Genomic DNA, 24,303 nt, shown 5'->3' with positions numbered 1-24,303 from the left:
GCTCACCAGCAAGAAGCACTAGCTGTGCATCATGGCCTGCATTGAGAGCCCCAACATCTATCCCTGTCCCAGCCAAGTAACAACCTTTTCCTCAAGCTTTGACAGTTACCCACAGGTCAGTCTTCCCACGGTAGATGTAAACCAGTATCTGGCATGTCAGAGCTTCGAAACATCTCCATGTGATCATTTTATTGCAATCTCCTGAAGTTCAGTATTCTGTGGTGCAGTAGGATAGCTGTAGCAATAAAAATAAATTAAGCATTTTTGTACAACCCAGGACACGCTCCTCTACTGGAGTAAAAGTTCCATTTGAAAATGCTTTCTCCATGGGCATGGACCTATCATTTCAGTATGACAGCTGCATGGACATGACACTTCTTCGTAGCAGAGGGAAACATGAATATAATTGTCAATAAGAAATAATCAAGAATAAACTTTCTTCCCATTGTATCTCAATCTCTGCTGCAGCGTGCGGTAATTGTATATTAACAGTGACATGGTTTGCAATTATGATGCTTTCTACAAGCTCCTGCTTCACAAACCCTGCTATAGGGCCTCTTGCATATCAATTCAAAGAACAAGCTGGCCTATGGAGAACGCCAGTGCAGTCATGTCGTAGGCTCAGCTGTCCATTAGGATACATAAATCTATAGCAAGCATCGGTTTTTGCTCATGTTAATTAATTGGGAAAAAGGAGGAGTACCACACTCTCCCACGCAATTCCTTTTATCTGCTCAGCTGCTCAGATTGAAACAGGCGGTGGAAGAGCAATGGTGTGGAAAGGGTGTCTTTGTGGTTTGGTTAGCCACCGCATTCATTGCTTCAATGGAGAGGGCTTGGGGACTGAATGGCAGGTCAGGAGAGGTGAGGTTATGGTCCAGTCCATGAGCAAACATGGTGGTGGCAGTCTTAGAAAGCAGCTGTCTGAGGTTGTGGATGTCTTTTGGAAGAGTCTCCTCCAGATGACAGGGCAGGAAACACTGAACAAGCTCAAAGGACAGAAAACAGTGCTGTTGTTCTTAGTCATTCTCCTCTTAGGCTTTAGTGATGCAACTCTGTTTTATCCAGGATGACAACAATTGTGTGATACATTTCTTTAGCCTGTCAAAACACAAATCAGTGTCAGTCATTACCCCAGAAATGTCTGCTTCTCATAATTAAGTATTCCCATAAATCACTTTCTGTAAGTAAACATCAGGTACATGCTTGGGCAAAGCTGCATTTTGGGGCTTGGGAAATGCAGTGCCCCTTCCACCTCTGGGACAGAAAAGGCTTAGCTGGACAGTGAGGGCTATTTCTGAGTTGCTATGGGATCCAGGGTGATCTCACCTGTGACAGTTCAAGCCACATAGTCTTGGGGCTAGCAGCCGAGCCATAGTTCAGTTCTAAGCCAGGAAGCCCACCATTGGAGAGAGGCCGCAGAGTTCGCATATTCTGCAGCTCTTTCAGCGGAATGACGAAGGAAACTGCCTGGGTGTGAAGAAAAGCCACAGCGCACCCTTGGGTCAGTCCTTACAAATAAAACCATCTGATTCTCTCTAAGGAGGATTCACCTCAAGAGCCTACTGGATGATGAGCCGAGGACTGGAGCAGAGAGCATTCGTGCAAGACTGGGACAAGCAGGAATGGGACCTACACTTGATTTTACTGTGGATTTTGCTCTGGGCTCCCAGCATAAGGAGGCCACAGAGGTGTTCTGAGGGCTGGAGCAGCTCTGCTCTGGAGCCAGGCTGAGAGAGCTGGGCTGGGGCAGCCTGGAGAAGAGAAGGCTCCTGAAGGGGAGACCTTAGAGCAGCTCCAGTGCCTAAAGGGGCTACAAGAAACCTGGAGAGGGGCTTTGGACAAGGGCCTGTAGGGACAAGCCAAGGGGAATGGCTTGAACCTGCCCGAGGGGAGACTGAGATGAGCTCTTAGGCAGAAGCTCTTCCCTGTGAGGGTGCTGAGGCACTGGCCCAGAGTGCCCAGAGAAGCTGTGGCTGCCCCATCCCTGGCAGTGTTCAAGGCCAGGTTGGACACAGGGGCTTGGAGCAAGCTGCTCCAGTGGAAGGGGTCCCTGCCCGTGGCAGGGGTTGGAGCTGGAGGAGCTTTAAGGTCCCTTCCAACACAAACCAGTCTGGGATTCTATGATCACTGTACTTACAAAAGAGCACATGGCATTAGTAACTGTTCCACCTTTCATTACTCATTTTGGGCTAGGGCTGTTAGTGTGGCTGTGATACAGGTAAATACAGTCTCTCCCTCCACAAGTTCTTCTAAAAGTCAAAGTTAACATCTGACAGACATCAGGGGTCTGGACTCTGTGGAGGAATTGTCTAGCATACCTGGCTGGTCTGGTCTACCACAATGATCTCCTCTTTATTCACGCCAAAGAAACAGGGCACGGAGATTGTGTCATCGCTGACTCTCTCGACAAAGTAGATGGTGTAGCCAAAGAAAGGCAATTTCATCACATGTTCTGTAAGAAAGCAGTAAGTGGCTTTCAGGCAGCAGCTTCTAGGCAGCAATCCACTGCACTAACCTTAGGTGATCAAAAGCTGCATATGTTCCCAAGCATTTCTGCATTAAAAAGTGAGATTGACAACTTCTCCCTCCCTTCCCCTCAGCTGCTGATACTCAATTATCAACAGCCTGCAAGCATGTCCTGTTCTTTCCCTCCTAGAAAACAGATACGCAGCCAAAATATTAATTAAAACACAATTTGTACAGAGCTCTAAAATCTATTGCAGACAAATCTACAAGAAGTGGAGCTTCTAACTGTGAGCACCATCCTTGGGAACAAGTGCTTGTCTGCAGGGGGAAGCTGTCACAGTCCATTCCAGGCTTCAAAGATCCTCGCCAACGTCATGAGCTGTCCCAAAAGTGTATTCAGAGCAGCTTATATCAAGATCTCAACCAGACCTGGGTATCTCCTCACCTATGAACTGGATTTTTGCATCCACTGGCGGGAGGGGCTGCCTGGTTCTCAGCAGCCTGTCAACTTGGCTTTGCAGAACCTCCGGACTGATGTAGGACTGCAGGGTCTGTGGTGTGTACTCCTTCAGCTCTTCCCTGTGCCAGCAAGCAGATAGTAATTCATCCCCTGCCCAGCTAAAATGGAAGGATCACCAGGGGGATTAAGGAGAGGAATGGGATGTGGGAAAGATTTTCAATTGCATGGCTGGGGGCATGGGTGGAGGGAGAGGGGAGGAGCACAACAGCATTGGATAACACATAAGGAAACATCAGAGACGGTGAGACCAGCACTTCCCACAGAGCAGGCAGCTATGCACTAGGAAACAAATCCTTCCTTTCTGGAATCGACAGGAGCTCTTCAAGCAAGGACTGCAGCATAGAATAACACCACAGGTGTTTCTTAGGCAATCTCAGCTGAACACCACCTTACTCAAGCCCTATCTCACTCCTGTGCATCCAAAGCACTACAGAGAGCAGAGGTCCCCATGCCCAGCAGGGTTATGCCATTACCCCCTGCTGCTGGTGCTCTAAGGAGATCTGGTGTAGACATTACCTTGACTTCGAGTCAAAGTGCTTAAGGATACAGGAAGGAAGGATCATGAAAACACAGCTCAGGACTGCAGGACAGACACTTTCCAGTGCCCAGGGACATTTTCATTCCCATTAGGCAGCTCACTACAGATTTCAGGTGCCACAGGTTGGTAACTCTGGCACTTGTGAGAAAAAACAAAGGAGCATTCATCCCAACTATAAGCTCATGCACTGCCTCCTTGATATTACAAACACATGGCAATCAAAAGAAATGCCCATGGAAGCCTCATGACCCTCAGCTCAGGAGCAGCCACAAAAAGAAATGTGCATAAGAGACAGTCAGCATTAAGAGTGGGAGCAGGAGGTAAACTTCCCTGACTAATGGCAGGAGTCAGTCACTAAAGTGACATTAATTAGTAGCTTATGTTCTCCAGAACTGTCCATTCCTTAATTATCCAGAGAATACTTTCAGGCACCCACTCCTAACCCCTGTTATGCCAACAGCCACTACAGATAAAGACCCACCCTGCAACAGACATACCTGTAGAGAGCAGAGTTCTGCTGCTCTGGTTTGGCCCAGTGCTGGAGCATTGCCAAAATGCCCACCTGCATCTCCATTTCTTTACTGCAGCTCAAAAGCATCCTCCCATTCAGGTAATCCCACTGCATCTGAGAGACAGCACAGAAGAGAGGCCTCTGTTAAACCTGCCAGAAGGTATAGGCTGGTCTGGGCAGTGCTAGGCTGCAGAGACCCACATCCTGCCTTGCTGGCAGCACATCCAGCTCAGGCTGGTAACAAAAAAGCAAAGGCTTTCTGCGCTCAGGAAGAGCATGCAGAACTGCACAATCCTTGTCTGGAACAGCGCAGCTCATAGGCTAGGGCTACAGGCACATTGCCTTCCTTGCATCCAGAGCTTCAGTTAATGGTCATTCCCAGAAACAGCATACACATCAGCCAAAATTCCTGGTGCACACACTGGTCTTGCTGCTTACCTGTCCGTAATGGACATCTGTATAAATGTTGTTCTCAAAGTGCAGAGGTGTCCTCCAGAGGAGCCTGCGTAAAGTCACAGTGACCAAACTGTCCTCCAGCAGGTAATCATGAAGATACTCCTCCGATCTTATTGGCCTCACCATTTTATCTACATGTTTACACAGAGAGAGGGTCACTCATGGTGTGGCAACAATAGCCAGGGTTCTCCCTGTTAGAGAAACTGCTGTAAGAGAGAAGCCAGATGCTCGTCTCTACTTGCCGAGATTACTGTTGTTACTCCTGCTGGCAAAAAGAACAAATTCCTCTATCTCTTCCTGTTCACCTGCCCCCATCTGCTCACAGATCTCCTGCAAGAGCTCCTTGGCCACCTGAAACAATGAAAGAAGCAAAAAAAATCCCATGGCTGGGCAAGCCAAATGCAGCCCCAGAGCAGCTAGACATACTGGGCCTGTTGGAGGGCAGCAGCATGGCTCTGGCCACCGCACAAAGAAGTGAGCAGCATGAGGCACTGTGCAGGCCCTGCAGAGATAGGCAGCTCCAGGGACTCTTAGGAAGCAAATAAGAAACTATCACAGCACTTTGGGAAGCGCAGGCCAAGCCCAAGGTTTTGACAGATAAAGGAGTTCCCTCCTGTGGCTCAGAGCCCAGATCAACAAAGAAATTCAAAGCAGAAAACTCACAGTGAATGTCTTGATCGTGGTGACGTATTCCACACCTCCAGGCAGCAGGATCACCAGCCGGCGGGCACTGCGCCCCTTCTGCAAAGGACAGTCTTTAGCCAGCAAGACATGCAGGATCCCATCAGCCCCACAATTGTTTCTCTATCTTCCTCCTCATCTCAGCCTTCTACTGCCCATATCCCTGCCTATTCTATGGCATTGCACTTTCCAGTCCCCTTACAGACACACACTTTATTTCCTCTCTTGGAACACAAACCACTGCTGCAAAACTGCCCATGGCACCTCCTGGGAATCATAGAAACAATCAGATTGGAAAAGCCCTTTAAGCTCATCCAGTCCAACCGTTCCCCAGCACTGCCAAGGCCACCACTAACCCATGGCACTGAGGCCTCGTCTCCACAGGGTGTGAACACTTGCAGGGACGGTGCCTGCAGCCCTGCCCTGGGCAGCCTGTTCCAATGCCTGAGCACCCTCTGGGGCAGGAATTGTTCCTCAGCTCCATCTAAACCTGCCCTGGGGCAGCTTGAGGCCGGTTCCTCTTGTCCCATCCCTTGTTCCTTGGGAGCAGAGCCCAGCCCCTCCTGGCTCCATCCTCCTCTCAGGCACTTGTAGGGAGCCATCAGGTCCCCCCTGAGCCTTCTCTTCTCCAGACTGAAGCCCCCAGGTCCCTCAGCCCTTCCCCATCACACTGTGCTCCAGGCCCTGCACCAGCTCCATTCCCTTCTCTGGCCCCGCTCCAGCCCCTCAATGTCTCTCTTGCAGTGAGGGGCCCAGAGCTGAACACAGGATTCGAGGTGCAGCCTCACCAGTGCCCAGCACAGGGGCATAATCCCTGCCCTGGCCCTGCTGCCACACTGGTGCTGATCCAGGCCAGGATGCTGGTGGCTTCCTGGCTGCCTGGGCACAAGCTGCTCGTGTTCAGCTCCATCAATCAGCACCTCCACATCCTTTTCCACCGAGCAGCTTTCTAGCCACTCTTCCCCACACTGGGAGTGTTGCATGGGGTTCTTGTGGGAAGCCTTTGCCCTCCTTCTCTTCCCAGCACCCCACTTCTCTGCCCCTCAATACCAGCAATGCCTCCATCTCCACAGGGAAGGGAAGGTGGCGACGGCCCCCGTACATGAAATTTTTCCGCAGGTTGCTCTGACAGATCTTGGCTATTTCTGCAGGAAAAGGATAAAGTTTCATGTGCTGAACCAGAGGATTAAGCATTGTCTCCTGTGGTGCTGGCTTATCCTGCCTGTGTTGAATTTAACTCAGGGCTGCTGCTATGAGAGCAAAGAGACAACCTCATCTTCCACTCTGCCAGGACACATCCAAATCATGAGGGACCAGCTCCAGACAGCCTCCAGGGCAGTAGGAGTACAGAAGAATGACAGGATGGGAGAACTAGAACCTATTCTCTGGCAAGATTCCAATCCAGACACCTCCCAGCTGATGATTCTGGAAGACCACAGCTTTCCCCCAAGGTCTAGGTGTCAAACGGCCTAAGCCACAGGGCTAAGCTAAGCCTCAGAGACACAATTCTACCTTGCCTGGGTGAAGATGCAATGGGAAGACTAGAGATACAAAGCAGACTCTTGCCTGCAGGCTCAGCTTCCTCAGTACCTCAGTCATGTCTCCTGCCTAAGAGGCTAAGGAAGATTTTCTCATTGGACTATGTCCCTGCCTGGGTCCTGTTTTCTTTCCTTGACCACTTGGCCTTAGTAACAAGGGGACAGACATTTATTTTACAGGACACAGAAACAGTCATACCATGGTGTGTGCTAGATGGATCGCTGCTGGCTAGCTGCAGAAACTTGGTGGCATAGGGCATCAGGATGTTGGAAGGGAGGAAGTACCCAGTTAGCAGGTTTAGGAGCAACCAACCCCGCAGCACGCTCTCCCTGCAGAACAGAAAGATCTATGGGCACCTTGGAACAGGACAGTTCCTGCTCCAAGCGGCTCCAAGTGAGCCTCAGCCCTTCTGAACACCTATGGCAGGTGGCAGAAAATGAGGTGGTGGCTGTTGGTCAGTTCCCTTATGCTGAGGAAGTGATTGACTCAGTTATTCTAACAGCAAACAAAGGGAACAGTCAAGGCTGCTCTAATGCTACTGCTGCCCTGTTGCAGGGAGGTGTGGGGGTCAAGCCACTTCCTAACTATTGTATCAGTTCCCAAGGACTTTGACAAGGAAATCAGGGTTCTGAGCAGCACCATTACCAGGAGCTATCAGGAATAATTATCAGTGCTCAGATATATTGGCAGCCAGAGATATAAGGACAGATCTCCACTGAAGTGAAAGTGCCAAAGCTGATGACTGGCTGCATTTCCTGAGTGTTCAGCAAATCCCCAGCATCTGAGCACCTGGAGACCATACTCCAGCAGTGGGCAGCCTGCCCCCGGCCCTGGTGTCCATGAAGCAAGGCAGACAGTTCTCCTCCTGACAGTGCTTGTACTCACTGGTTAGGGTTGTGGGTGACCTGTTTGATGGCCTGGCAGTAGACCTCATCATGCAAGCTCTCCTTTTCCTTGCACAGCTGCATTCAGAGAGGAAAAGACAGCATCAGAGAGGCCCCAGATCATCTCTGTGCCCTTCATCTCTCAGCTTCAGAGCTCTGCCAATTTGGCTTAAAGCTTGGGCTTTGCAGCCTCTGGTCTCTGGTGTTGTTTAGGCCTAGAGAAGAAAAGGCAAGCTGTGATCCCAGCTGTGATATCCCAGACAGTGATATCCTGGGAAACCATTTACTTGCAACCCCTCTGCCCCATGGTTTTTAATCAGCCTCTCTGTTTCAGCTCCCTTTCTCATTTAGGAGATTGCATTACAGCTCTCCCTGTTCTCTCCGTTCCGAGCATGGCCCTTCAATCCCACTGCTGCTTCAGTGCCTTGCCCAAGGAAAGATCACAAACCTGAAGGATTTCATAGATGCATTCAACCTCATTTTGGTTCTTGAGTTTTGCTTGATCTCCCATGAACCGCATCAGAGCTGCAAGGCAAAGGCTGGCATTTAGGTCTAAGCAGAGGTGATCCTGCCATGGGGCAGGTAGTAGATTAGAAAATGCCCTGAAAGCTTTCCTCCTCCACAGGCTTTTCTGGGGCTTGCACTGGACATGTGAAGTCGGTGGGGCATCAGCCCAGGCAGTGTGTGTTCTTGGATACTTTGCACTCAAGGCAAAGCACATTTGACGGGATGCTTTCAGCAGTTACTAACTGCAGAAATGCTTTAGGACGGACACTCCTCTCACACTTTTCCTTCCCCACTCTGGGCCCCATGATGCCTATGTGTGGCCCATATCAAGGCCACCCTGGCTCCAGCCTCTCCAGTGTTGTGTCTTAGGGAGGTACTTACTCTTGAAGTTCTTTGCAGCAAGCTCACTGAGCTCTCTATCAGAGTACTGGAGCAAAGATTCCTGGATTGGGACCTGCAGGGCAGAATACAAGGGTAAACTGGGGAGGCAGATCACACAGCGCTGTGCTGCAGGCTTCATGAAGACACAAGCTCCCAGTGTGTTGCAGGCAGGACTCAAGAGTAGGAGGCACCTACACTTCTCCAGAGACTGCAGCCAAGGATCTGCCCTCTGTGCTTTTGTTGTGGGGACAAAGCTAGAGGCAATGCTGGAGCTGGGATTCTGACTGTAGCCATGGGGAAAGACTGGGCTCACCTTGGTGTGCTGGACCAGGTCAGCTATACTCTTCTTTTCAGCAGCCATCCCCTTCAGTCCCTGCCTAGACAGAGGAGAGCGAACATGTAATCCAAGAAATGTCCGCAGAAGTGGCTTGGTGGGTCAGACAGGTATACCTGTTCAGGGAGGATGACAGCCTACTCACATGGACTGAGCTTCTCGGAAGTAGGTTGTGGCAAAGTCAAGCATGGTATAACAATCACCAGCAGCGACTAACAATATACTGTCAGGTTCTGATGTTAGGCTAGGAGCAGAACTCTGCAGAGACAGGCACCAAATCCACCCTAAGAAGTCAGCGGAGGAATTGCAGTGCATATTCTGCTCACCTGCAACACTGGGAAGGCCTTGTCTGTGTTTAGTGCCTCCCCCTTCCACTATAATAGTATCTGAGTGTCTCCATCTGCAAGGATTAAGTAGTCTTCCCTCCAAGCTTCGAGGTCAGATGCTACCAGGACCACAGACCAAACCTGACACCTCCCCCAGCACCCGGCTGTATCCCCTAGAAGTTCCCCAAGGACAGCTCACCTCCCTGCTGGTGTTCCTGCTCTCTGAGGAAGACTTCGTGCTCTTCCACAGCCCTCCATGTCTGTTCATGCTGGTGATGAGGTAATCAGGTGCTGCAGCCAATTGGACTAGGCTGTTAGGGAAAATACCACAGCGGCCGCCGGTGGAGCCAAACTGCCAGCCTGCAGAAGCAATGGAGGAAGAGTCAGAAGTCACGGCAGCTACAAAGAGAAAAAAGCAGTGTATTCTGCTGGCAAAGAAGAGCATCAGACCGACCAGGGTTTCCCACAGCCTAAGATAACATTCCTCATAACTATGGCAGCTGGGACAAGGAGGGCTGTGATTAGAGAATGGCAGAACTAAGGTTGACTGTGCCAGCCCTTAACAGTCTGCTTCCTCTGATTTACTTGACAGCAGCACATAGAGCTTCTCAGCACCATGGGTTCAACAGGCCCTTGAACCCAGTCCTCACCTTTCCTGCCAATCTCGACAAACTCCCTCACCTGGCTCCACGCCTTGCATGGGCAGTAACTCAATGAGGTCACCCTTCCTGAAGCTAAGAAGGCTCTTGTCATCCACAATGTAGCTGCGCAGAGCAACGACATAGTTGGTGTCCTGGGGAAAAAGCAATGATGTCAAATCTCATCCCCAGGATGTGAAGGACTCAGACCATGTCATCCCGGGGACCCTGTCAGGCCCATCTGGGAAACCACCTTAATTCCCTACTGCACCACAGCTGCTCCCTCACCTGTCTCAGCTCCTGCATGAAGAGCTCCACCAAGGCCTTGATGCACGCAGCCTTTGGAGAGCGCAAGAAGAGCTGCTCTGTCTTCAGAGAGAACACCAGGGCATTGCTGCCCTTCAGTTCCACTGACAGCACATCTGCAAAGCTGAGAACACAACCAGCATGTTCAGACTCCTTCTGCCAGAGCTAGGGATGCAGATCATGGGGGTGGGAGCTGAGAGTGGAGACAGGCCTCAGCATGCTCCAAGGGTGGCCTTTCACCAGTAGTGAATTACTGAAATAGGACCATAGGCTGCTCCTGGCTTTCACTGTTTCACTGTATTCCAGGCATGGAGCTGACTCACACCCAGCACTCACTTATTGTAAGTAAAGCAAAAAGTAGGAAGGAAAGGGAAAGGCCATTAGAAGGAGGGTCAGTGAGTCACAACTGGCCTAGGACATTCCTATAATGTACAGCACAAACAGGGAATTTTCAGTTGACCTGTTCAGTTTGCCCCCTAACACTCTGAAAGCATCCTACAAGTGACAAATTATCATCCTGCAGCAACCAGTGCCCTTTTGCTCACCAGTAGCTGCAAAGAATCTTCAGGTGCTCAGGATTATGGCCAGCTGCTTTCATCACCTTCAGCAGCCGTATGCCCCGGTGAGAAACACCCAGGATCTGGACATCACTTCCATTTTCACCCTGTAAGGAAAATGCAGGAGATAGCATCAAAGGCTCCATCCCACATGGACAGGATGCAGCAGAGGAAGAAGATGCTGCCACGTGTATCACGAAGGAAGGCCTGGGATGACAGTGGTGTCAAACCCAGCGAAGTACAGAAGGCCCAGAAGAATGAGTGATGTGTGGCCATGCAGGAAGACAGAAAGAGATCCTGTGTGAATTAGAGCCCCACAGCTAAACTAAGCCCAGGGTCTGGTGAGAAGATCAAAACTCACATGAACTGGGAAAAGGCGGGAGAAATAGTTAGCCCAGTTATCCCGAGCAGCCAGTACAATCCTCTTCTTTATCCCATCCTCCTGAATGGACTGGACATCATTGCCAACCTGGAACTCCACTATCAGTGATACAGAGCAGATACTTTCTCAGTAAGACAGAGATGCTAAGTCGCTCTCTGCCCAGGCACTCATTCCCACCAGCCCCCCCTCGGTGATTACAGCAAACGACATGCAGAGGTGAAAGGTTACTACATTGCTTGCACACATCATCAGTCTACTACTAGTTTCTCACGCCTTCTCCATGAAGCTCCTGTCAAAGAAGACAACTGTGTTTTGAGACAACTCAAAATCCCATCCTTGGGCCTCAGCTCCTTCTCCCCACAATAAACACATCAGAAATAAGTTTTGCTGGCTGTGAGAAATGTCAGGGCCATTTTCTGGCCATTTGGAATTAAACATTCCTACACTGCACTACACAGCACACAAAAATGTGCTTTCTTGCTTCAATGACAAACATTTCTCCTCTGCCCTAAGTTCTGCCTGAGGGGGCTTGGAGGGAAGTTTCCCATTTCAAACCAAAAGCTGGAACAGGCACAGGAATGATGGGGCTGTTAATTACTCAGCAGATCTTTCATCTTGCGCTTCTCTTCCTTGGAGATGCGAAAGCAGGAATCAGAGAAGGTGTCACGTATGATCTGCAAAGGAAGGAAACAGAGAGGCTTCCACTGAAAAGGCCACATCTGATTGCCCTGGAGCATCTGAGGCTGTTAAACAGTTTCAGATAGGAGTGAACAGGGGCTTGACTGGATGGACCTGGAGAAGGTACTAAAACCAATAGAGATACTGAAGCGACAGCAACATATGCAATGTATCTATGGAGTGTTTTGACACCAGAGAGACAACAGGCCTTGAGTCACACACCAGTACATACCTGTTCACACAGCAGATTCAGACAATAAGGGTGACTGAAGTTTTCTTTGGGGTAAAACACCTACAAGAGGCGGATTCAGACAACAGTGGTGTTACTGATGTTTACAGATGTTGCAGAAATAGCTTCCCAGAGAGAAGCAAGTTCATCTCCAAGGACAGGCAGGGAAGAGATGCTGAATGTGAACAGAAGGGCCAGGAGTGGAGGACCAGTAATAAAGTGGTGAAACCCTTGGATGTACCCTGGTCAGTTCAATTCACTCTCCAATACTTGATTTTAAACCCATTTGTACTATTTTAACAGGAAAACACCAGGTAACAACAGGTATACTTTATCTGTAGATTTCTTGGTGCTTTGCAGAAGCAGAAAAGGACAGGTAGGGAAACTAAGACACAAGAGTCAGTAAGGCAGAGCAGGACCCAGATCCCCTATGAGATCCCCATGCTTCTGACTCCTGTCTCTGTGCTCTTATGTCACACTGGGTGCCTGTGACAAAAAATTATTTTAACCAGATGTGGGACCAGTTTCCTCCCCCTATAGCCAGCCCTCAGCTAGGGAATTGTACCTCTTTGCGCAGGAAGATTTTCCAGGCTGGGTTGACATAGGAAAAGCTGACACTGCTAGTGAGCTTGTACAACTGGGTCTTGATACCATCATCTTCTGATACTGTTACAGTAGAGTCTGTGTGAAAAGAAAGAGCCATGAAGATGGGATTTGCTGACCACAGGGTCACCCTTCCACCTGCCAAAGACATACCAAGAGAAAGAGGATTACTGGTAGGAACCCTCTTGAAGGTCAGTGATCAGCTAATGTGAGTGCATGCACAAAACAGACACCATGTGAGTACCAGAATTTCTGATAGCATGTATACTTGCTGTATAAGCCACAAAGTTCAGTCTATAATAGAAATACTCCAGAGACAGAGAGCAAAGAGCATCCCAGGCAAAATACTACCCCTGTGCTTAAGGTTGAGGATGCAAGTTTCACTTTATGTCATTATAAAAAGGCTGTGAAAAGTTTCAAAAGGACATAAAAGTTCTCCTCTGAGCTTGCAGACTCTAAGGTTCTGGTTCAAGGCATCCAGGACTTGCAGTGGATTTTCTCTCTCTGAAGGAGAGCAGTTAAAGACAGGCTCAGTTTGAAGGCAAACAATCAAAGGCATTGCTTTCTGAGGTAGGAATGTCTTCATTTAAGCACTTCCAACTTTCAAAACTTCAGAGATCCTAACCAAGAAACATAGTAGATCGCACTACTATGCAGCAGCAGTTCAGCTGCTTCTATATCCCTATTCAAAAGCATGTAGGAATTTTTCAGGCTAATCCAGTTACGTTGATTTACTTTCACAGGACTTCCTAAAGAAACATTTTCTAAAACAGACAAGGAATGAATCAGGGAAAGTCTTTAATACCAGGGAAACTGCTGCAGGGTGGAGTTCTTCAGTAATGTGTTTGGCTGACTGTTCCTTGCATGTTATAAAATGTGATGCTGATGAGAGTTTTAAACAGCTTGAAATACATTGGTACATGTATTCAAAATAGCAGCAAAATATAAAATTAATTATGGCTCCAGGTTCCCACTGAAATTCAGAGGCAAAACCGAAGACAGAATAACACTGTCAAATCACTGCTGAGAAGCATTAGCTATGCCATTTTTTAGGTGGGCAGTATCCAGACACTCTTCATGTGACTTTATGGTCAATGTCTAAGGCCTTCCAGACTCTCATTTGCTCTCAGAACACTTCCTCATTCCTCAGCCTGTCTGTAAGGACCCTCCAGAGGCTATAGAAGGTAAAACAACACCTAGATTCCAAATCCTCCCTAGTCTAAAGTTCATATGTTGAATTGCAGCTTTGATAAAGTAATTATCCTTCAGGTAAGCAGTAAAATATACTGAGAAGTGGACCTTGATACAGCTGTAGCCTGAAGGTCCTTTCTGGTTTGAGTTGCATTTTTCAGAGAAGCCCAGCCCCTGCTTCATCATCTGTGCCTGATATCCTGCACAGCGCAGGGAAGGGAGGGAGCAGTTTGAGCTGGGAAGTGCCATGCTGATTACTGGGCCAGACTGGAGCTATGATAGTCCCTGATTTCAGACACCCCACTCAGTCTTCAGGCAGCTCCCCCATGACAGAACATGTGCTGAGACTCTGCTGGGCCACTGGGCTGATTGCGACCACATTCCCTCCCTGCTACCAAATGGCACTTGGGTGACGTCAATACTCACCCTTCCCTGTGGATTCCTGCCAGGCTGGGTTCTCAGGCAAGAGAGGAGAAGGCAATGGTGGGGGAAGAGGGGGAGCAGGAGGGGCCTGGGAACCTGGTGGGGTACTCCCCTGGCTGAAGACGGAGAGGAGAGGCAACTGCTTTTCCTTGATAGAGCTGGAAGCTGAGCCAGGCTTGGGCTTGGGAGGTGGAGGTGGTCTGTTCTCTTGTGGCAGTGGGGATGGCTGCAAGACAGCAAAACCGTGTGACCTAGCAATTCTCTGCATTACTGTGCTGTCCTTCTAAATCATCTCTAAGGCAACGGTTCAACCCTGGAAGCAAGATCTGTGTGAGCAGGACCTTTAAATCAACATACCATCTACAAACAGAGGAAGATCAATCAAATCTAGGTGCAGAGAACCAAGTATTTGAGATTAAAGCCTCCAGTTAAGGAGGGGAAAAGACATTAATGGGCTTGCTAATGCTTGCTTCCAGATAGGCTTTAAACATACCACAGTAGAACTTGTAGCTCCAGGAGCCTTTTCTTCATGACCTCAAGCAACTTTACAGATTGAAACCCAGTTTAGGATGGCAGCACTGCGGTAAGAGCTCACAGCTCTCTAATAACCTAAGAAGACATCACCTGGCTGATGCTGCACTACCAGATAGCTCCCAGCTTTTTGGAGACTGGATATACAGACTCTGTCTGCTGAGCTCTTAAGGTGCCCAGAGAGAAAAGAACTCACTGATTTGGGAGATGGGAGGTTCATCATTCCCAGCTTGGCCAGAGCCTCATTTTTGGGGTCGTTCTTCTTCATAAATGGCTTAGATACTTTCCTGGAAGGAAATGAGGAAGACAGTTACAGGGGCTGCAGAGGGTTTGGGGCCACAATGGAGCCATGTGGCAGTGGGATATAATCCCACTCATCTCCTTCCTGTGCACTGGGTGGATCCTGCTCTCACCTGACAGGCTCGATAGGCTGGGGCTCGGGGGCTGGCCGGCTCTGGTACATTCTGATGATGTTGCGGATCTCCCGGCTGGGTGCAGGCCGCAACTCGGGGCCAGAAGCCTTCACTACTGGTGGCTCCTTCTTTACTTTCGGTGTCTGGTTTTTTGGCTTTGGCTCAGGAGGTGGCAAAAGTTGAGCAGAAGCTGTTGGGGATAACAGCTTTAGCCAACAGACCAGCAAAAACACAGGAAAAATGCCTTTATCTTATTTGAAGCTCCCTCTCTTACACCTGAAAGCTGGCCTTGAACTGCCTTGATCCTTTGGAACTTTGGGATCCCACTTCTCAAAGTTCAGGGCCTTGCCTTTCTCCTCTCCAGTCAAGATGCAGACTCCTAGAAGAGCCAGATCCTTTCCTCCCCTGGCTATATCCTGGCCTGATGCTCCTGGAAAGTTCCTGCTTGTCAGCTTGCTTGGGTCTCCACTGCGCAGCATCTTACCTGCCTCTGTTTTAGGGCCAGGCTTCTCTTCTTTCCTCTTCTCCTGCTCCTCTTCCTTCTCCTCCTGCTTTGGCTGGGGATTTGCTGGAGGGGTCCAGGTTTTGGAAGGACTGACTTTCTTCACACGGATCTGTTGCTCTCCTACATAGAAAGGGGGATTTGAGTTAATTAAACCTGCAGTCAAAACCTAGCACTGATGGCATAGTTCCCACCTTTGCATCAGTCAGCAGACGCCTAGAGGCAAAGGGGGGTGTGGCAGTCACAAGCCCAAAAACCTCTAGAAAACTGGCCACACAGCACCTCACAATCTGAATTGTAGCCAGCTGAGCAGGCACGCAAAACTCCTGCCGCACTCAGCACCAGCAGCTCCTGCTGTGTTCCGCACAGGGAGAAAAGAATTCCTTGTTATGCTAGGGATGAGTAAAATTCCCGGAGTGGTAGATGCTCACCCATTTTCTGAAAATAGTCTCTTTTCTGCTGGAAGGTTTCCCGAGGATAGTCGTCATCTTCACTGCTGGAGAACTGGTCTTCCATGTAGTCATAAACCTGCAATCAGTTCACAACATGGTTAGTCACCAGTAGCCAGGAGATACCTCCATAGTGCTCTTAAGGTCAGAGGTGATCTTCCCTTGCAAGATCTGATCTAGAGCTCCCCATCTGGAACTGTCCCAAGAGATCAGTCTCTGACTCAAGAAATCACCAACTAAGTCCAGAGAAAGAGGAGCATGTTAGAGGCCCAAGACAGCTTGCTGGAAGATAAAGAACTTAGAGTGATGAATTTTGGGAATTAACTGGCCAACACTGCAGCCAAACCAAGGCCACCAAGGTTTGATCCTGTGTCTTAAAGACTCAGCAAGCAGAGTTTGAAAGGCATGATGTATGTATGTATGTATGAAGTATGACAGGTAAGCATAGCTCTGCTCTGCTCTCTGCCAAACCACTGCCACACTGGAAAGGAAGCAGAGTAAACACAAATCATAAAATTCAAACCAATTTCATCACTACTATTTGTTTCTCATACCGGTTTTTCTGCCTTAGCTGGTGGCTCTGGAGCCTTTGGTGGTGGAGCAGCATATTGGCTGCTGGGAGGCTTCTTAGGTTTTGGGAAAGTGGCTGGGACTGGGGCTGAGGCTGGAGCTGGGGCTTGGGCTTGTGGTGAACTTGAGACTCTTGGCCTTGATTTCTCAAGAGACTGTTGCCACTGCTGCTGTTGCTGCTGGGAAATGCTCATGGCTTGAAGGGTCATCTGCTGGGCCTGGAGGAAGGAATTAAAACATCCATGAGCTCTAGGCTACACAAAACCACCAGCTATCAGTCAGACTGTCCCATTCTTCCACTGGTAATCACAGAACATCTACATAGTCAACCACAAGTTTCCCAGTATTATGGACAAGGCATGGCCAGGGAGTCTGCTCCCACCTAGCCAAGTACTCAGGGTTCCTAAGAACACCCCAAAGACTCAGCTATCAGTGAGAGCAGCCTGGGACTCCCATGCACTCACAAGGCTTTGTAGAGAAAGCAGAACACTGCAGATCTGCATCTGTAGCAAATCCCACCTTAAAAACACATGGGAATTACAGCTGAGGCTTCTAGAGGCCTGCTCTTGTCCCTGCTCACATATGGTACCTCAGTGTCCCCAGGTACACAAAGTGTCAAAAGGGGGGTTCTCAGTTTTCAGTCTTAAATCATCCCAACTTTATATAGCTAACCCCAGCACATGAGCAGAGTGCTACAGAGCTCTAAGGCAGGAGGAGAGCATGGTGAACCTTTTCCCAGCACATTCACCAGTGCATTTTCCTGCCCCATTTCTGGCCCTCTCCCAGGCAGTCCCTTCCACTCACCATGAGCATTGCTTGCTGGTTGATAAAGGCTTGCTGTTGTGCTGCCAACTGATTGGGATCTACAGATGGAACCACAGGCTGGGGCATAACCATGGCTGTGGAAGACACACACATCTGCAAAAGCCCACAGGCAATCATTCCCCACAGTGGCTGAGTATTAGCCCAGAGCTGTGTTCACTGTGCACTGACTGACATTTGAATGCACAAGGCCCCATTACAACACCCACCGTTCCATCTCTTACCCTGTACAGTTACTGAAACACTGTATTTTTACCTGGCATAGGTGCAATCCCAGCAGCTGCTGGCATCATAGGCATGGCTGCTGGCATCCCCATCATGGAAGGCATGGGCTGGTAAACTGGTGTTTGAGTCACTCCAGAAAAGCCTCAAGGCAAAAGACCATAAGCACAGTGTTTTTGGGGAATAGCAGGTGAGAAAGCCCTGATCAGTCCTGCAGAGCACATCACATAGGCTGAGTGCCTCTTGTTCTCTCCCCATGCACTAACTACTGGGACATTTGAATGGTTTAGCTCTTCACACACAGCAGGACACATCAAAACTCAGGTGGAAAAAGGAAACCAAAGAGAAACATGTGGCCTGCCAGACTTTACAATAGCAGCTTTGCAGTCTCTGCCTCTGCAGCCTAGCTTAGGACACCACCATCTTTCATGACTAAGTATGTGAGTAACTCCTGCCTATGTATGATTATAGCTAAGGGTTTCTCTTGAGGGATGGGCAAATATCTCTGGGACTGCCACATCCATATCAGACTCTTTGCACCATGTAGCAAGGATGAATGAACAGTAAGCTGTGGCCTGGGTTGCATTGTGTATCATGTGAAGGAACAGTGGTGAGAAAGGAATTCCTCTGCTCTCAGCAGTCAAGTCCAACATGAGGCCACAAACCAGAAATCCTGTTGAGGGCAAAGCCAGCTGAAGAAGGGGCATAGAGATTAGTCTTAGGAGTGAGTCAGCACACAGCACAGGTCTACTGAATCATGATGTCCTTGCCAGTGAGAGTGGCCCAGAATGCCACAGAGAGATCTTCACATTCCTCATTGATCTAAGTAGCTACGAGTGACAACCTGGCCTCAGGCTGGTGATCTGTAACAGAGCTTGTCATGCCTCAGAGCCTCTACAATAGCCAAAAACAGTCCCAGTCTCAGTAATGATCAGAACAGGACATTGCCCATCTTCCTGAAATCACTGGCTATGCTCATACACGTGCAGATTTCTCAGTGCTATTAATATCTTGGTATTTGACTCCATTCTACTGAAAACACCTGAGTCTTAGCACCACAGAAATGAGGAAAAGTAAAGAACCCAAACACACAAACCAGAACCTCTGTAGAGTTCAAGACTTACTAACTTACGGAATAACTAGAGATGATGGGAAAGCCTGTAAGGAAGCAAGAAGATCAAAACTTTCCCTGAGAAAGGCAGCAACTACTTTGTGAATGCACAAGGTGAATAGAAGGTGAATACAGGATGTAAGACTATTGGCCTTGGGAAGAAGTGGCCTGGGTTAGAAACAACCTACCTGTTGCTTTGACCCCAAGACCAACTAGAGAGAGAAATTAAAAGCAGGAAAAGGTGGTACCCTTACCTAGCACCTTCTCCAAAGCATCTATCTTGAGCACCTGGCAGTGAGGAGTGCTACTTCTAGTGACCTACACTAATGACCCATGCTCTTCATGAATCATCTGAGCCCATGCAATATTAGCATTTAAGAGACTGCCTCACTTGTGCTCACTGAAGTCCCACAGGTGTTCCCAGCTGTCCCCATCCCCTTACAGACCTGTAGAAGGAAAGATTCCTCTCTGTGTGGGTCCAATCTTCCCACCTCCTTTCATGCGTCCAGTCAGAATCTCTCTGTTCTCCATATCCTGCATCAAGACAAGACAGTCATCTGAGCTCGGAGAGATGGACTTCACAGAGAGACAGCCAGCATATCTCAGCTGTGCAGAGGCAGAGCAAACAGGCAGAGGGATGCTTGTGAGAGACATAGGGACAGGAATGCTTCAGAAAGTAAGAGGGAACATTGAGGGACTTACTGGCAATCTGGAGCCTTGCTGCAGGACAGTGCTGAAGAGATCATCCACGTAGTGATCCAAGCCTATAGTGGTCCTCAGGTCATCTCTGAATCTTGGATCTAAGAGCAGAGAGAAGTCTGGTGACAAGGCAGGTAAGGAACATTCCCCTGCCTTCAGTCCCTGTTAGACAGTCATGTTTTGGGGTGTAGACCTTCCTTGCTCTACATCAAAAAGAATAACCCTCCGCTCTGATCTGGCCCTTCAAGTGCCATCTACAGTCCTGGGCAAGAGCTTACCTGGATGGAGATTGTTGAATTCTGGAGGCAGGCTAGGTGGTGGGAAGGTAGGGGCCTGGATGCCTGGAGCAGGAGGGATTCTGTTGAAGAGGAAAATGACATGACAACACTACAGAGGACAGTGCTGAGAGAAAGACAAGCCACTTGGCAACAGGGCCACAAGTGATGAGACAGGAGCATTAGGTGACTTACAAAGCCAGGTCAGAGTTCTGGAGGAAACTTCTGTCCCTTTCAGGAGTGATGGGGTACTCAGCTGAGGACTGAGAGGGGCTGCTAGGCTCCTCCATCTCTCCAATGAGGTCCAGCACAAAGTCACAGCCCAGCAGGTCCTGCCATGTGTTGCCAGTAAACATGGAGATAGACCACCCTCGAGACTTCTTATCACAGCCCCTGGTAACAGGGAAAGCAAGGAGAGAAAAGGTGTCCAGGTAGGCAGGGGAAAGAGAGAGAAAGGAAAACATTGGATTCAGTTTCTTCTTGCCTTGTCTGTCCTGGCTTAAGTTGTTATGACTTAGGGTGTGAATTAACTATTAAGTGTCCAGGGCCAGGAAAAAACTAGAATTACTCAAGATATAGCCTCTTTTTCTCTTTCTTCCATTTTTTTCTCTGAAGCTGCTCTGACAGATTATGCCAGTGATTGTTCTAAAGAGACCTGCAGCTTATGCACACAGATGGAAGGGTGAAGGGGAGATGACAAACTGGAGTGGGTAGAAGTTTGGCTATTCCACAGCTAACCATTTAAATTCTAGCCTGCAGCCCTGACCAGTCTGAACCTTAGAACTAGTGACAGCCTCTTTCACACCCCCAGATCTTCTCTCATCCTCTGGCAGTACCTTGCACTCAGGATCCAGCCTGCATACTGCTCCCCAGTCATCCAGGACTCCACCTCAGCTGAGAACTTCTCCTCTAGCACAGAAAAGAAAGTTAGTACACACAGCCTGCCCAGCAGGACCCAAAGCAACGCAGGCCAGCTGGTGTCCTGAATGGGGGCCACAAAAGTATGGAAAACACATGGAGGGCTCTACATGAGCACATTTACATCCAAAATAACTGTTCGATGGCACAGGTTGGCATTTCCAGCCTGACAGTTGAAAACCCTTGTAGTGTCCTGGTTCACTTAGGCCACCAAGGAGCCAGAGTAGGGATATTCTGCATTCAGTTCACAGAGATCACTCAAGAGGCAGCATAAGCCACATTTGAGAAGGGAGAAAGGGAGAAAGACCCTGTGACAAAGGCAGCAGTTGCTGCTGTGCAATAAAAGATAACAGGAAAACTAGACTCATAGAGATACATAACCAGAACAACCCTCTGTTAAGATGGGCACAAACTCAGAGGAATCTCATCTCTCAGCCTGAGTAGCAGGTCTCACCAGGCCCAGACTTCGGGAGTTTTGAGTGAGTCCAGATTCAGATGCTTGTACCACCGCTGGCTGTACCAGGCAGAAACAATTGGTGTTCTGCTCCCACTTTACTAAGCTGAGGGAAGGATTTCCTGAGTGCTCATTTCTGCCCTGGAAAAGTCCTTAGGGTCTAGAAGATAATGGAAGGGCAGAAGCAGAAGTTACCGTTAAAGGTATGAACATCCAGCACCATCTTCCCCTTCCTCTGGTTCGCAATCCACTCCAGCTGAGTGGGAGGGTAGGCCCGGGAGACTGTAGCGTCTGCCTCTGTGAACTGTGCTGCTGTCAAGATCTTGCGCTGGCAGACAGCATTGTAGCCCTCCATGCCATGATCTGACACAAATCTAGGAAAAGACAACTGCATTTAGCACACTTCTCATCTTTCAACCCTACTGAAAGCTTAGCCAAGTCTTTTCTCCTCCTTACTTCAGCAGTGGCTTCTCCAGTGTTGGGGAAGGAGCAAAGCAGCTCAGCAAAGTTGCCATCAGGACCCACGCTCGTTGGCTGCGCTCCATGTCTGGGTTTTTCCATGTCTGGGCTACCACCTGACTGAAGATTTCATTGCGCAGAGCCACATTATTCAAACCTCTCCCAGCAATGTAGTTGCCCAGAAGCACCTCCTGCCAGCCATGGAGATTCCTGTCACCAATGAACCGCAAAATCTAGAAGTATCCAGGGGAAAAAAAGAGAGAGCTCAGGCTGTAAACCTCTGTCACAAACTGTGTTGTAAGGTGACATATTCAGTTCCTAATTGGGTTGTAGACACAGGGCGTTTGTGAGCCTAAGAAGAGCAGCCAACACTCAGATTGAGATCTGAGTTTTTCTCAGGTTTTGTGCATCACCCAAGTTTTGGGAATCTGGGGGCAATGTTCATAGAGATTGGACCCTGAGTAAAAGTCACGCTGACTTCAGCCTCTTCTTAGCCTCTGACTCAGAATTTGTTCTTGGGCAAAATACTTCCCCTTCTTTAGGCAGAGTTCAAGTACACAAGCAAGTTACTGTAGGCTCTTTGTTACTGTGTCTGAGCCCACAGGCTGCCTAGGTGTGAAAATATGTAAAAGAAGTTGATGCTCAGCTGAGCTTTGTGAACAGCTGAGAGAGTCAGACATGAGGAAACACTAACAACTGAATGTGGAAAAGACTTTGGTGTAGTTAATATTATACCAAATGGCATGAGATGTGGCATCTCAACAGACTTAAGCAATGATTCATCTTCTTGCCTATGCATATCAGCATCTTAGAATCTTTTGTAGTTTATATTTCTCACCCTTCAAACAGAGTAATTTCTTTCACCTTAATACGTCATTAGATTTTTTTATTTTATTTTATTTTATTTTTTTTCCAAAATGTGCCATAGACAGCTTTGGAAAGAACACTTATGATGATGGCCCATCTTTTTCTCAGAGAACAACGCTTCTTAGAAGAGTTAGTAACCCAATGGTAGTAATTTAGTGCTAGTAATTCAGGGATCCACTAAGTAAAGCAGGAGATGATGGTTGTTTAATTCTCATGGAATTCTTTGTGTTATAGCCTTGCCGAAGAAACAGCTATTTTATTCTTTTTATTAGCAATGGATAAAAATTATCTTCGATCTTCAGGAAAAATAAGAGTAGTCTGCTTAAACACAGTCCTGTTCACGAGATTTCATTGAAGCTTATGCTCTTCTATAATTACGATCATTAGGACAAAACAAGAGACTGGGTTTAGGTATTACCTTTCCTAACGTGCTGATTGGAATTACGTGTAATTGTCAAAAGATTGCCAGATTCACTTAGAAATCATCTGAAGTTTCACTCTGTTTTCACAGTCATCATTACAATTTTTAAGCAGAAATGTGCATTTCAGAAAGACAGCACCAACCCTCTCACGCAAACACTACAGCATTAAGGTGTGGTTCCAGGTGTAGCTCTCCTCATGACATAGTCCCTGCCTGTTTCCAGCCTTTATACAACAGTTCATTGTCCCTTGTTGTGTACTGTCACAACTGTCAAGCTGAGATATAAGCAACATGTTTACTATAAGCCACATCATGGAAAAGATCTGGGTTAAATTTAACTTTTTTATGACTGACAGATAAAAAAGTGCTCGAGAAGACAGATATCTCTTATACTGTCAATGCTACTGAATCTGGAATATTGGGAAACTAAGGCTTAGCATTCTAACTCCTGTATGTTCTGAGGCTAGCTCACCAGGCAATTCACTTTGATCCTACAGACCTGCAGCTGGTCTATGCCTCATCAAGAACAGAGCAACCCTAAGTGGCTGACTGATCTCTGCCAGACTGCTCCAGTGCTCAGAAGAGCAATTTATTCTGCTCTCCTCACATACTTTGTTTTGTGACTGTAGCCACCACTAGCATCTTGATGTGTAAAGGCTTCAAAACATTTTCTTATGTCCACCTGTTCTTCAACAAGGCACTTGTCAAGATAGATAGAGTCACAGAATCTATCTAATATCTATCCTATCTGATATCTATCCTATCTAAGGAAGGGACCTTAAAGCAGTTCCAACCCCTGCCACAGGCAGGGACCCCTTCCACTGGAGCAGCTTGCTCCAAGCCCCTGTGTCCAACCTGGCCTTGAACACTGCCAGGGATGGGGCAGCCACAGCTTCTCTGGGCACCCTGGGCCAGCGCCTCAGCACCCTCACAGGGAAGAGCTTCTGCCTAAGAGCTCAGCTCAGTCTCCTCTCTGTCCTGTCTCTACAGGCCCTTGTCAGAAGCCCCTTTCCAGGTTTTTTGTTGGCCCCTTTAAGTATTGGAAGCCTGTTAAAAGGTCTCCCATGAGCCTTCTCTTCTGTCTGAGCAAAACGTCTCTTACCAGTTTGTTGATCTCAAGCGCACTCTCCTGATACTCAGCATCCAGATGGGTTAAGGGGTGCTGCAGAGTCTGGCCAGGGGGTGGGAAATCTGTCTTCTACAAAGAAACAAAAGGACAGAAGTGCAGAGTTTGTTCCTGGTGTTGCTAGAACTTGTGTCTCCCCAGTGAGGAAGCAATGAAGAGATACAGAAAAAGTTCCCACCTGGAAGTATGACTTAATGAAGGATGAGAAAGGATAGCTGTTGATGGTTGGTGGGAGGGAAAGATCATCTTTGACCTTGATTTCAGGAGACAATGTCTCAGTTATCTGGTTGGCCTGTGCTCGATATTGACCT

The 24,303-nt window shown here is 48.4% G+C and overlaps 1 protein-coding gene across 1 annotated transcript in view; it reads right to left on the bottom strand.

The window, feature by feature from the left end:
- Nucleotides 1-1,041: 1,041 nt before the first annotated feature.
- MYO15B (myosin XVB) overlaps nt 1,042-24,303 on the bottom strand; it is a gene marked incomplete at its 3' end in the record, with an annotated part of 41,761 nt that continues 18,499 nt past the window's right edge. The window contains 40 exon segments of the mRNA XM_080629266.1: nt 1,042-1,101; nt 1,330-1,470; nt 2,322-2,455; nt 2,915-3,048; nt 4,025-4,152; nt 4,477-4,625; nt 4,746-4,845; nt 5,158-5,235; nt 6,226-6,320; nt 6,913-7,043; nt 7,600-7,676; nt 8,047-8,123; nt 8,487-8,559; nt 8,800-8,863; nt 8,966-9,078; nt 9,346-9,506; nt 9,828-9,939; nt 10,073-10,214; nt 10,636-10,754; nt 11,009-11,127; nt 11,628-11,703; nt 11,940-11,999; nt 12,502-12,617; nt 14,157-14,379; nt 14,881-14,971; nt 15,098-15,287; nt 15,582-15,722; nt 16,031-16,127; nt 16,603-16,836; nt 17,423-17,517; nt 17,697-17,807; nt 19,220-19,307; nt 19,476-19,573; nt 19,751-19,830; nt 19,943-20,140; nt 20,584-20,656; nt 21,315-21,493; nt 21,576-21,811; nt 23,969-24,064; nt 24,171-24,301. Coding sequence (XP_080485392.1) covers nt 1,042-1,101; nt 1,330-1,470; nt 2,322-2,455; nt 2,915-3,048; nt 4,025-4,152; nt 4,477-4,625; nt 4,746-4,845; nt 5,158-5,235; nt 6,226-6,320; nt 6,913-7,043; nt 7,600-7,676; nt 8,047-8,123; nt 8,487-8,559; nt 8,800-8,863; nt 8,966-9,078; nt 9,346-9,506; nt 9,828-9,939; nt 10,073-10,214; nt 10,636-10,754; nt 11,009-11,127; nt 11,628-11,703; nt 11,940-11,999; nt 12,502-12,617; nt 14,157-14,379; nt 14,881-14,971; nt 15,098-15,287; nt 15,582-15,722; nt 16,031-16,127; nt 16,603-16,836; nt 17,423-17,517; nt 17,697-17,807; nt 19,220-19,307; nt 19,476-19,573; nt 19,751-19,830; nt 19,943-20,140; nt 20,584-20,656; nt 21,315-21,493; nt 21,576-21,811; nt 23,969-24,064; nt 24,171-24,301 — 4,820 coding nt within the window.

The sequence above is a fragment of the Psittacula echo genome (assembly GCF_963264785.1).
Source record: "Psittacula echo genome assembly, chromosome: 14".
NCBI classification, from domain to species: Eukaryota; Metazoa; Chordata; class Aves; order Psittaciformes; family Psittacidae; genus Psittacula; species Psittacula echo.
This window is presented reverse-complemented; position numbering and strand designations above follow the sequence as displayed.